Source organism: Chrysochloris asiatica, unplaced genomic scaffold (genome assembly GCF_000296735.1).
Source record: "Chrysochloris asiatica unplaced genomic scaffold, ChrAsi1.0 scaffold00006, whole genome shotgun sequence".
In the NCBI taxonomy this organism is placed as follows: domain Eukaryota; kingdom Metazoa; phylum Chordata; class Mammalia; order Afrosoricida; family Chrysochloridae; genus Chrysochloris; species Chrysochloris asiatica.
In genome coordinates this window covers 31,992,055-32,005,295 of record NW_006408524.1, presented here as the reverse complement: position 1 = coordinate 32,005,295, position 13,241 = coordinate 31,992,055, and the positions used below count along the sequence as shown (strand labels likewise).

The 13,241-nt window shown below is 40.0% G+C and overlaps 1 protein-coding gene across 1 annotated transcript in view; it reads left to right on the top strand.

Annotated features, from left to right (window-relative positions):
- Positions 1-2,649: 2,649 nt before the first annotated feature.
- DNAH11 (dynein, axonemal, heavy chain 11) overlaps positions 2,650-13,241 on the top strand; it is a 436,577-nt gene continuing 425,985 nt past the window's right edge. Inside the window, 2 exon segments of the mRNA XM_006832223.1 lie at positions 2,650-2,997; positions 6,660-6,803. Coding sequence (XP_006832286.1) covers positions 2,650-2,997; positions 6,660-6,803 — 492 coding nt within the window.

The following is a 13,241-nucleotide window of genomic DNA, read 5'->3' as shown; positions in this document are numbered from 1 at the left end:
TCTCTCTCTCTCTCTCTATATATATATATATATATATATATAGGGTTTCTGAGGAGTGGCTGGTAAGCTTGAACCACCAACCTTGCATTTCAAAGCAACCTTACAGTATAGCACATTAACCCACAGCACTACTCCCATCACAATAGAAAGAAAAAAAAAAAAGGTTGTAAAATTGGATTATTTTTCTGCAGGGAAGAATTGTGTTATTGGAGCAAATAGGTTGCAGGAATTAGCAAACAATAGAGGAAACTTTTTGAAGCACCTGAAATAATCATGAGCTAAACACAATGTGAGGCTGGTGCTAAAGGCTATGATTGGATTAACCCTTGAGTGTTCAGCAGGAATTCTCTCCTAGATGAGGAAATGCATATTCACCTCACTGTAGGCAATTTCTTTAACTTCTCTCCATGTCAGTTTCCTCATATGTAAAATTAACACAATAAAGTGACCCAACAAACTAGTGTATGCTTATACCAACAAGGAAGTAATGTTGTTAAGTGCTATTGAGTAGATTCTGACTTACAGTAACCCCATATGAGGTTTCTGAGGAGCAGCTGGTAAGCTTGAACCGCCAACCTTGTGGTTCAAACCGACTTTGCAGTTCAGTGCATTATCCTGCAGCACAACACCAGAGGGTGGAAATTTAGTCTGTTTTGTTTTCTGTTATATTACCAGCACCTAGACCAGTGCTTGCTGTTGTTAAGTGCCGTGAAGTTGGTCTTGACCCATAGTGACGTTGTCTAGTGCTTCCTACAAGTGGTTGGTGAGCTTGAACTGCTGACATTGTGGTTCAAACTGATTTTGCAGTCCAGTGCTTTAACCCACAGCATCACACCAGGATTCCAGACCAGTGCTTAGTACGTACCAAACCCCCTCTATCCCCCCTCCCCCAGTCCCCTGCCATTGAGTCGATTTGGACTCACAGTGACCCTTTAGAACAAACTAGAACAACTGCTCCTATGGTTTCTGATGCTGTAAATCTTTCCTTTTCTCCCATGGAGTGGCTGGGTTCTGAGGCTTGTGGTTAGTTGCCTAAACAAATATGCTACCAGGGCTCTTATACTTGCTACTTAGTGGTGTTGTTACAGTGACCTTGTTTAGGGTTTCTGAGGAGTGGCTGGTGAGTTTGAACTGCCAATTTGTGGTTCAAACCAACCTCACGATCCAGTGCTAGGCATTTAGTAAATATTTGTTGAACAAATAAATGAATTCAGCACAGTATGTGGTACATGTTGCTACTCAACTAAGTTTATTATTTTTTAAATTATTCAAAACTTGAAAATAAGGTAAATGGGAGTCAGTATGTGTGGACAGTTTAACTGGTCCATCTAAGGATTATTTAATTACCTAGGAAATATACTTTTGTGTAACTACTTCCTATTTATTAAAGACCAACCTCTGTAAGTTTTTATTTTTATTTACAGACTTTTCACTAGAATCCTGGTATGGTGCTGAAGGATAAGCACTGGACCACAAGGTCCGTTTGAACCTTAAAGTGGCAGTTCAAACCTACCAGCTGTTCCTTGGAAACTCTATACTGGGTCACTATGCGTGTGAGCTGACTTGAAGCGGCTTAACAACAACAACGATAGGAATAAAAACACAACAAAATAACCAAAAGTTAAGGTTAGATTGCCTTTAAGAACATGGAGCAGCATCAATTCTAAACTAGCAATTCTATTCCAGTACTCTCTTGTGAATGTCTGTAAATCTCTTTTTCTCTAATTCTTCCTGGAATCACTTCATCATTTAGTTAGCTCCCTCATTAATGAGTTAAATAAATTTGACACATATTCTATCTATATTTTGAGATACACATTTAACTTTTTGAAATTTGAACTTTGGTATTATCTTTTTTCCTCCTTCTCCTGAATCTAAAAGTGGCTATTCACTTCTGAAATAACAGAACCTTGTAGGATGGAGGGAGGATGAAACCCCTCAATACAGCTTCTGTAGGAAGGGTGGGGTTGAAGTCCTTTTTATTTCGAAATGATCAATCAGCAAAGGAGATGTGGAACAAAGTTTAGTTGGAGGACCACCCCCCTCATAATACTGACTCCTTCAATAATCAAAAATTCCTCAATAGAGCCAACAAGCATCATTACTGCATCATACTGAAATCACATTTCCATACAATGAGAACAGTTTTTTCATCCTTCATATACATCTGGATTGAATGCTAATTCTTCGTATCGCAGAAGATTTCAAAGGTTACAAAGAGGATTATTGGGCATACCAACTAGCCTTCCAGTAAGGATCCCTGGTGGCGCAGGGGTGAAGCATTCTCTTGATAACCGATTGCAGACTGAAATTAGCACGAAAACGTCCAGAGCAACCCTGGACGGGACAGATGCCAAGTGGTTCTGTCTGACCTTGGGCACATCCCTTCGTGGCCCGGGTCCGTTTTCCTGAACCTTATGGTCGTTCTCCTTGGCCGTGGACTGGGCGGCGGCCACTTCGTGGTCACTCCGCCCCCCCCCGGCACCCCAGAGGACGCCGTCCCCAGGGAAACGGGACGCGCTGCGCAGTGGCCAGCTTCCCCGCCCTGGCTCTCTCAGCGCTCAGAGGCGCAGCAGCACAAGCGGGAGAGCAGGTTCTGCGCTAGCGGTATTCCAGGGAGAAAAGTGGGCTTCAGCAGAGCAATTCCCGATGGCATCACCCGCGGCTGCTCTGGAAGCTCGAAGCTTTCGGGAAGTCCCGATCCTTTGCCTAACCACAGGCGCCAACTTGAAGGCAGCAGGCACTTTAGAATTAGAGGAGGAAGAAGAGGAGGAGGAGGAAGAGACCCGGAGAGCGCGGAGTTTTGCCCAGGACGCTCGGGTGCGATTCCTGGGAGGCCGCCTGGAGCAGATGTTGAGGCTTCCGGAGGAGAACTGGAGTCAGTTTCTGGAGAGTCCGGACAACCGGCAGGATCTGGGGGAGTTTCTGGAGAGTGCGAGCCCCGCCTGCCTTCTGTTCAGCACAGCTGCCTCGGGGCGGCTCGCGGTCTCCTGGCAGGTAAGGGGCGCTGCCCGCCCAGCAGAACACCACAGTCACCCGCCTTCGGTGCCCGTGGAGCGCTCACTTGGGACTCAAACAAAACTTCGCTTGAAGTCACTGCCCTGCAGTCACTGAGCTCCCTACCTGAACCCACAGTACAGTTAGCAATTGGGTGTCCACTCACTCACTGCCATCAAGTCTGTTCCTATTTATCCACTAACCACACTGGAGCAGACAGCCTCGTCTTTCTCTGGCGGCGGCGGGTTGTTGCTGGTGGTGGTTGTGTGTTGTGGAGTCAGTTCCGACTATAACGGCTGTGGGTTGTTGTTGTTAGGTGCGGTGGAGTTGGTTCTGACTCATAGCGACTCTGTACAGGGCTTCCAAGGCTGTAAATCTTTACGGGAGCAGAAAGCCTCATCTTTCTTCCGCGGAACAGCTGGTAGTTTCGAATAGCTGACCCTGAGGTTAGCAGCCCGATTCGTAATCACTACGCTACCAGAGCTCCTCGGCTGTGGGTTGTTGTTGTTAAGTGTCGTTGAGTCGATTCCGACCCATAGCGACCCTGTTTAGGGTTTCCAAGGAGAAGCTGGTGAGCTTGAACCACCAACCTTGCAGTTCAAACGGCTTTGCAGTCTGGCGCATTAACCCACAGCACCACACCAGGGCTCCTTGAATGCTATAGTATGATGTTTTCTGTGCTTCCGCAGCTGGTGGGAGTGTTTTTAAATGGAATCTGCCCCTTTTAAAGTTGGAGCTATCTTCTTAAAACTTAAGTGCTTGGAAGAGTACAAATAACTTGTCATGTATTTAATATGACTGCCGTCTGCCAAACTTCATACAAAGGAAAAATAACAGGCCCAGCCTGTTGCTGTACTGTTGATTCTGACTCATAGTCCTGTAGGATAGAGTACAACAGTCCCAAAGGGTTTCCAAGACTGTAATCTTTAGGAAGAAAACCCGCACATCTCTCTAGTGCACCTGGTATCTTCAAACTACTAACCTTTTAGTTAAAAGCAGAGCACTTTTACCATGGTTCCAAGGAAAATAAGTTCTTAAAAAAGAAATACGGGGTAACTTGCACAAGTACATGTTGCCAACCTTTTAAAGGAGCTCTGATAGAGTAGTGGTTATGAATCAGGCTGTAAACCTTAAGATCAGCAGTTCGAAACTACCAGCTGCTCCACGGGAGAAAGATGAGGCTTTCTGCTCCGGTAAAGATTTACAGCCTCGGAAACCCTGTACAGGGTCGCTGTGGGTCAGAACCTATTCGATGGCACTTAACAACAACAACAACAACATCCAAACTTACTTTCATGGAATCAATTACAACTCTTCGCAACCATATGCTTCTGCTTTAAATTAGGGACAGTTTTTTGTTTTGCTTTAAGTATAGTACTTGGGGTTATGGAAGTGTTTAATGTTTTGTGTTTTTTTAAAAGTTTTGCCAGACAAGGAGCTAGAACACCTATCGCTTGTATTAACTAAGTTAAATAGTCTTTATAACACTAAAAGAAATGACTCAGTGCTAGAGAAATATTAGAATATGTTGGTTAAGTAGTTCTATCCTTTGTTCAGAAGAACATGCTCAACATTTCTTCACTTGAAAGAACTGGAGAAGTATTTCAAGCCTCTGGTTGCAATATTGATGAATCCATGGCCCAGGACCAGGCAGTGTTTTGTTCTGTTGTACATAGGGTCGCTATGAGTTAGTACCAACTCAATGGCACCTAACAACAACAACAATGGGGAAAATATTGAACGACACGGAAAACATCAACAGAGGATGGAAGGAATACATAGAGTCACTGTAACAAAAAGAAATGGTGGATGTTCAATCATATGAAGAGGTATAGAAGGAAGAAGTCCAACCAGCACTGAAGGCACAAGCGGAAAAACAAGTCTCCAGTAATTGACAGAATACAAATGGAAATCTTTCAACTAACTGATGCAGCACTGGAGGTGCCCTCTCATGTATGCCAAGAATTTTGTAAACAGCTACCTGGCTAAACAATTGAAACAGATCCAAATGGCATGCGGAAATCATCAAACAATGTCGTTAATATCACACACAAGTAAAAGTTTGCTGAAGATCATTTAAAAATGGTTGCAACAGTACATCAACAGAGACTTACCAGAAATTAAAACTGGATTCAGAAGAGGACATGGATAACATGACTGAGGTCAGATGGATCTTGGCTGAAAACAGATGTTTACTTGTGCTGTCTTGACTGTGCAAACACACTTGACCATGTAGATCATAACAAACTATGGGCAACATTGTGAAAAATAGATATTTCAGAACACTTAATTGTGTTCATGACCAAGTATACAAAGACCAAGAGACAGTCATTCAAATAGAACATGGGAACACTGATTTAAAATTGGGAAAGGTGTGTGCCAGAATTGTATTCTTTCAACTGTATGTTAAGCAAATAATCTGAGAAGCTAGATTATATGAAAAAGAACATGGCATCAGGATTGGAGTAAGACTCATTAACAATCTGTGATATGCATATGACACAACTTTATTTGCTGAAAGCAAAGAGGATTTGAAATACTTAATGATGAAGATCAAAGACTTCAGTAGGGATTGCACCTCAATGTAAAGAAAGCAACAATCCTCACAACTGAACTAATAAATATCATAAGTGGAGAGAAGATGAAGTTGTCAAAGACTTCAATTTGCTTGGATCCACAACCAATGCTCATGGAAGCAGCAGTCAAGAAATCAAAAGATATACTGCATTAGGTAAATCTGCTACACCTCTTTAAAGCGTTAAAGAGCAAAGATGTCAGTTTAAGGACTAAGGTGCACCTGACCCAAGCCATGATCTTTTCATTCATTTCACATGCAAGTGAAAGTTGGACCATGCATAAGGAAGACCATAGAAAAATCAATGCTTTTGAATTACGGTGTTGCTGAAGAATATTAAAAGTACTATGGACTGCCAGAAGAATGAACAAATCTGTCTTGAAGGAAGTAGAAGTAGAATGCTCCTTAGAAGTAAGGATGGTGAGACTTTGTCTCTTGAACTTTGGATGTATTATCAGGAGAGACAAGTCCCTGGAGAAGGACATCATGCTTGGAAAAGTGGAGGGCCAGTGAAAAACAGGAAGATCTGCATTGAGAATGGCAGCAACAATGGGCTCACCCAACAATTAGTATAGCACAGGACCAGGCAGTGTTTTGTTCTGTTGTGCATAGGGTCCTATGTAACGGATGTAGGGCACCTAACAACTAATAAATCCATCTGTGTTCCCTAACTTTACCCCAGTTTGCCTTATTTCTAAACACGGAAAGAATATAAACGAGAATAACATTTGCTAAGATTGAAACTTTCTACATGCTCCCTTGTTTTTTTTTTACATAGGAGATTTTATAGTATAAAAAGATCTGGTGTAATTGCAGCGTCTTTTAAAGGTGACATTTTCAAACCATTAATAACTGAAATTAGCATGATAAAAGAACAAAGAAAATCATATACACTTTTGTGGCTTAAGGGAGAACAGTGGAACAGTCTAATTTGTAAAGGGTGGCAAGATGCCAAGTTTTGTTTCTTCTGCTACCAGTTCAGCTATTGGATACATTTAATTTCTACTTCAGATACATTAAGTCCTACTTGTTAACCTGGAAACTACATAGTAAACTTGAAGAACTAATTATCTTCATTTTGTTTCAGATTCCAAGAAATGCCAAACACAAACTTGTTTATATTGCCAAGAAGATTACTGAAAGCACTGAAGTAAATGATTACACGCAAACTTTTTTATTTGGAGAGTTACCTACATCATCTCTTGGACATGTAACTGCTTTCCTAGATGAGGTACTAGTCTGTGGTCTGTGTTTAATATTTGAATCTTTCATTTAATTTATATGACATCTAGAATTATTGGGGAATAACTCTGGCTGTTATAAAGAAGTTAATAGAGAAGCTAGTAATCTCTGTATTCTGGATGTGGTGCTGTAGGATCAGCACTAGACTGCAAACCACAGTTCAAACCCACCAGGTGCTTCTCGGAAACCCTATACAGGATTGCTAAGAGTCAGAACTGACTCAGCAGCACTTAACAACAACAAGCTCTTTAGTCAGGTGGATGCAATGATAGCATTTAGGTTGTTTTCCCAAAATGAGTTGTTATTGGCTGACACTAGAATTCAGCGGTTAGTAATCAGAGGGATAGTTGTTTTTTCCCCCAATCGCCTTCCTTTAAATAATTGAAATAAACAAAAGAACAGCTGGACATGAATAGGCACTTGTACTTAGCTCTAGGTTTTAAACTTTAAGATCAGAGTAGAGACGAACTTACAGGAAACTGGCTTAGTTTTTCAGATTCCTGTTAGTTTCTAAGTGTCATTCATGTGTCAGGTGGGAACAACTGAGAAGGTGATAGAAATGATTACTTTTGAATTCTTCTTTCTCCCTTAAGTCATAGTAATGTGCTTTATAGCACCAACATTACTTGACTTTAATATGTATGAGAACCTTCTGGAGATTTTGATAAAGGCCAGCTGATTTGGTAAATCAGTGATGAGGCCCAGTAAGCAATGCAGTACTGCTGAGAGTAGTATTTAAGGAAAGAGTGGTGGTGGTTATGTGCCGTGGAGTTGGTTCTGACTCACAGCGAACCTCATAGGGATCCCGAGGCTGTAAATCTTTACAGGAGCAGAAAGCCTCATCTTTTTCCTGCGGAACGGGTGGTAGTTTCAACTGCTGACCTTGAGGTTAGCAGCACAACTCATAACCACTACACTACCAGAGCTCCTAAAGGTAAGCATTTATTATTGCTGATTACTAATCCTCTTCAACATAGCAGTGAGAGTGATCCTCATTGAAACATAAGTCAGAGTGTGTCTCCTCCCAAACTTTCCTGTCCAGCCTAGGCCCTTTTTCTAAATTCCAAGCTCAAATGTCCACATGCCTTCCAGACATCTATCTCTATTTAATCTGTAATACATCTCACAATCTGACTGGCTCAAAATTGGACTACCAATCTGTTCCTGAACATCACTAGTTGTCCCTGTGCATTTATTATCTGTAGCTATATTGTGTTATATAATTACGTGTGTGTGTGTGTGTGTGTGTGTGTGTGTGTGTGTTAGGTTCTAACTCATAGCCACCCGTATGCACAACAAAGCACTGCCTGGCCCAGTGCCATCCTCACAATTGTTATATTTGAGTCCATTGTTGCTGCCACTGTGTCAATTATCTCTCCTTTTGGGTCTTCCACTTTTTTGCTGACCCTCCACTTTTCCAAGCATGCTGTCCTCTTTCAGGAACTGGTCCCTCCTGATAACATGTCCAAAGTATGAGAGAGGAAATCTCACCATTCTCTCTTTCTAAGGAGCATCCTGACTGTACTTCTTCCAACACAAATTTGTTTGGTTTTTTCAAGATGTTTGTACTTTCAATATTCTCTGCCAACACCATAATTCAAATGCACCAGTTCTACTCCAGCTTTCCTTAGTCGTTGTTCAACTTTCATAATAGGTAATTGAAAATACCATGGCTTGGGTCAGATGCACCATAGTCCTCAAACTGACTTATTTGCTCATTAACACTTTAAAGAGTTTTTTGTTTTGTTTTGTTTTATCCCCAGAAGATTTGCCTAATAACAATGAGTCACTTGATTTCTCGACTGCTGTATCCATGAGCACTGCATGTGGATCCAAGCAAAATGAAATCTCTAACAACTTCAATCTTTTCTTCATTTATCATGATGTTATTTATTGGTCCAGTTGTGAGGATTTTTATTTTATTTGTATTTGGGTGCAATCCCTACTGAAGTCTGTAATATTTGATGTTCATCATTAAGTATTACAAGTCATCTTTGCTTCCAACAAGCAAAGTTAAATCATCTGTATATCGCAGGTTGTTAATGAGTCTTTCACTAATCTGACACCAGGTTCTTTATATTGTCCAATATCTTTGATTATTTTCTCAGCATACAGACTGAATAAGTGTGGTGAAAGGGTACAACCTTAGTACACACCTTTCCTGAATTTAAACCATTCAGTATTCCCTTATTCTGTTCAAATGGCTGCTTCTTGGTGTATGTCCTGATTACTCATGAGTACAGTTAAGTGTTCTGGAATTCCCATTCTTCACAATGCTATCTCTGATTTCTTATAATCCACATAGTTGAAAGTCTTTGTATCGTCAATAAAGCACAAGTAAAAATCTTTCCAGTGTTATTCTGCTTTCAGTCAAGATCTGTCTGGTCAGCAATGATAGCCCGTGTTCCACATCATCTTCTGAATCTAGCCTGATATCGTTCAATGATTTCCACATTTTGTTGGGTCAGCTTTCTTTGGAGTACTTAAAAGTATACTTAGGAAACTGTGTAAACTACATGTGGTTATTTCAATACATTTTATGCTTGTCTTAATAACTGTAAATGTTTACCAAACCAAAATGAAAGTACTATTTGTTGTTCTGAGTGTGTGGGCCACATCTTTGCAGACTCCAGATTCCTGTATTTGGAAGTGGTTCCCATGTAATATTCTTATGCACTCTCTCTGCTGATAGTAACCACTGTAAAGAGAAAAGGATAAAATGACGAACAGAAGTAAAGAGATACACAGTAAAGACACTGTAGCTCTGATCTCTAATTGTTTAGCTTAATTACGTGAACACACATTAATTGTTTTGGTTGACAACCATTAAAGAAATATGACCGAACAAAATGCAGAAATGTGAATCTTTGTTATTGTTAGGTGTCATCGAGTCAGTCCCTCCTCATAGCACCCTAGGTACCACAGAATGAAACCCTGCCTGGTCCTGTGCCTTCCTCACCATGTTGTTACATGTTACAACAGCCCATTGTTGCTGCCACTGTGTCAGTCCATCTCGTTGGAAGTCTTCCTCTTTCTTGGTGACCCTCCACTTTATCAAGCACGATGTCCTTCTCTAGGAACTGGTGTCTCTGACAGCATGTACAAAATACAAGAGATGAAGTCTCGCCATCCCTGCTTCCAAGGACCATTCTGACTGTACATCTTTACCAACACCGTAATTTAAGTATATTGATTCTTCTGTGATCTTCCTTATTCATTTTCCAACTTTCAGTTGCATCTTAGTCCTCAAACTGACTTCTTTGCTCTTTATTTAACACTTTAAAGAGGTCTTTTGCAGCACATTGTGGATCTAAGCAAAATGAAGTCTTTGACAATTTTAATCTTTATTTATCATGCTGTTATTTATTGGTTGAATTGTGAGGATTTTCATTTTCTTTAAATTGAGGTACAGCCCATACTGATGGCTGTAGTCTTTGATCTTCATGTGTAAGTATCTTAAGTCCTCTTTGCTTCCAGCAAGTATGGTATTATCAGCTGCATGTTGCAGGTTGTGTATGAGTCTTCTTCCAATCCTGATACTACGCTTTTGTTGATATAATCCAGTATATTGGATTATTGGTTTAGCAAACAATTTGAATAAGTATGGTGAAAAGATCCAACCCTGGCATACACCTTTTCTGATTTTAAACCATTCAGTAAGTAGCCCTCTGTTCCACTCTAATGACTGCCTCTTTGTCTATATACCCATTCTTCACAATGTTACCCATAATTTGCAATAATCCACATAGTTGAATGCTTTGCATAGTCAATAAAGGACAAGTAAACATCTATGGTATCTCTGCTTTTAGCCAAGATCCATCTGACATCAGTAATGGTATCCCTCCTTTCATGTCCTTTTCTGAATTTGGCTTAAATTTCTTGCAGCTCCCTGCCAATGTTCTGCTGCAACCGTCTTTGAATTATTTTAAGCATTCTGTCCAGCCACCTTTCTTTGTAATGGGCACAAATAAGCATCTCTTCAAATTGTTTGGCCATGTAGCTGTTTTCCAAATTTCTTGGCACAAATGAATGCCTTCAGTCCTACATTGTTGTTGTTGTTAAGTGCCATCAAGTAGGTTCCACTTCATAGCGACCTTGTATAGGGTGTCCAGGGAGCGGCTGGTGAGTTTGAACCACTAACCTTGCAGTCCAGTGTGTTATCCCACAGCGCCACACCAGGACTTCAGCCCTACATTAGTTTATTGAAACAGTTCAATTTTCATTCCATCTATTCTTGTTTTTGCCAGTGCCATCAGTGCATTTTGGCCTTCTTCCTTCAGTACTATGGATTCTTGATCATATGCTGCCTCTTGAAATGGTTGCACAGTTGGTACAGTAAACTGTTTTCATTTTCTTTTGATGCTCTCCAAATCATTCAATATGTTACCCATTGAATCATACAATATTGCAACCTGAGACTTGCATTTTTTTTTTTCTTTAGTTTCTTTCAGTTTGAGAAATGCTGTGTTGTGTTCTTCCCTTTTGTTCTTGTAATTCCACATCTTTGCAAATTTCATTATAATACTTTGTATTCTCAAGCTACCATTTGCAATTTTTGTTCAGCACGTTTACTTTCTTATTTCTTCCAGTTGCTTTAGCTTCTCTACACTCAAGAGCAAACTTCTGACATCCACTTGATCTTTTCATTTCTTTCTTATCTCTTTAATAACCTTTTGCTTTCTTTCTGTATAATATTCTTGATGTCACCCCACAACTCTTCTGATTTTTGATATTTAATGCATCAAATCTGTTCTCTAAATTCAGGTGAGATGTATTCAGAGTAATATATTGGTTCTCATATATGTGTTTTAATTTTCTTCAGCTTCAGCCTGAAGTTGTATCTGAGCAACTGATGGTTTGTTCCACAATTAACACCTGGCCTAATGGCTGACACTGGCCTTCTCTATCATGTCTTCACACAGAAGTAGTCAATTTGATGTATAATTATTGTGTATAATCTCCTTTTACATTGTTGAAAAAGGTATTTGCAATGAGTAGGTCTTTGGTCTTGCAAAAGTGTACCATGTGGTCCCCAGTATTATTTCTATCACCAAATCCATGTTTTCTAACTATAGATCTTTCCTCTTTGTTTACAACTTTCATATTCCAATCACCAGTAATTATAAATGCATCTTGTTTGCATGTTCCATTAATTTCAGACTGAAGAACTTGGTAGAATTCTTCAATGTCATTATCATTGACTTTGGTGGTCAGTACATAAATTTGAATAATAGTGATATTAGCTAGTTTCTTTATAGACCTATGGCTATTATCCTGTCACAGACAGCTATGTACTTCAAGACATTGCTCTGTTTGATGATGAGTGTGTGCCATTTCTCTTCATTTGTCATTCCCAGCATAGGAAATAATTATTCTTGGATTCTAAATGGCCATTACCAGTTTATTTCAGCTCACTAATTCCTAGGATATTGATCTTTATGTGTTCCATTTTATTTTTGACAACTTCCAATTTTCCTGGATTTGAACTTCATGCATTTTATGTTCTGATTATTAATGGATAGTTGCAGCTGTTTCTTCTCATTTTGAGTTGTGCCCCATAAGCAAATGAAGGTCCTGAAAGCCTTGCTACTTTCATGTCATTAAGGTCAACTCTGTGTTGAGGAGACAGTTCTTCCCCAGTCCTATTCTGAATACCTTGCAATCTGAGGGGCTCATCTTCCAGCACTATCTGCTGATATTCATAAGGTTTTCAGTAGCTAACCATTTGGAAGTGTTTTGTGTGTCCATCTTAGTCTGGAAGCTCTACTGCGACTGTCCATTATGAGGTACCCTGCTGGTATTTAAAATACTGGTGACAGATCTTCTAGCATTGCAGCAACGTACAAGCCACCACAGCATGACAAGCTGATAGACGAGTAGTGGATAACAAATGGGTGTTGGTATAAATCCTTATGGGAGCAGAAGGCCCCAGATTTTTCTGAAATACTGGGATGTTCTAATTCATAACGTTCGCTTGTATTATGGAAGGCAATTACATTACACTGTATCCACAGGTATAAGAGCTAAGGTTCCAATACATATTTTGAGGGGAATCACAATTTAATCTGTCATCATAATTTGGAGAGATTTGTTTCACATGTCAAAAAGGAAAATGATTCTTCAGGTTTATTTATTTCTCAAAATCATTTTTATTTCTAATATGTGGGTGTGTTTTAGGATAAGAGAGAAGCAGCAACAAATGTTTGTACTGTAAATTTAGAGTTTCCAATTTCCAAGAGGCAATTTTGATATTTTTAGGTTTCTTTTTCCCCTCTACTTAATGAGCACCAGGATCTCAAAAAGAAGACAAATTCCTTCTACCTATGACTGATTGGAATACCTAAAATGGGGCTACAGCGTACCCAGTGAACGAGGCTTCCTGCAGAGCCTCTGCAATACATAAAACTATAAAACTATAGGTAGAAAC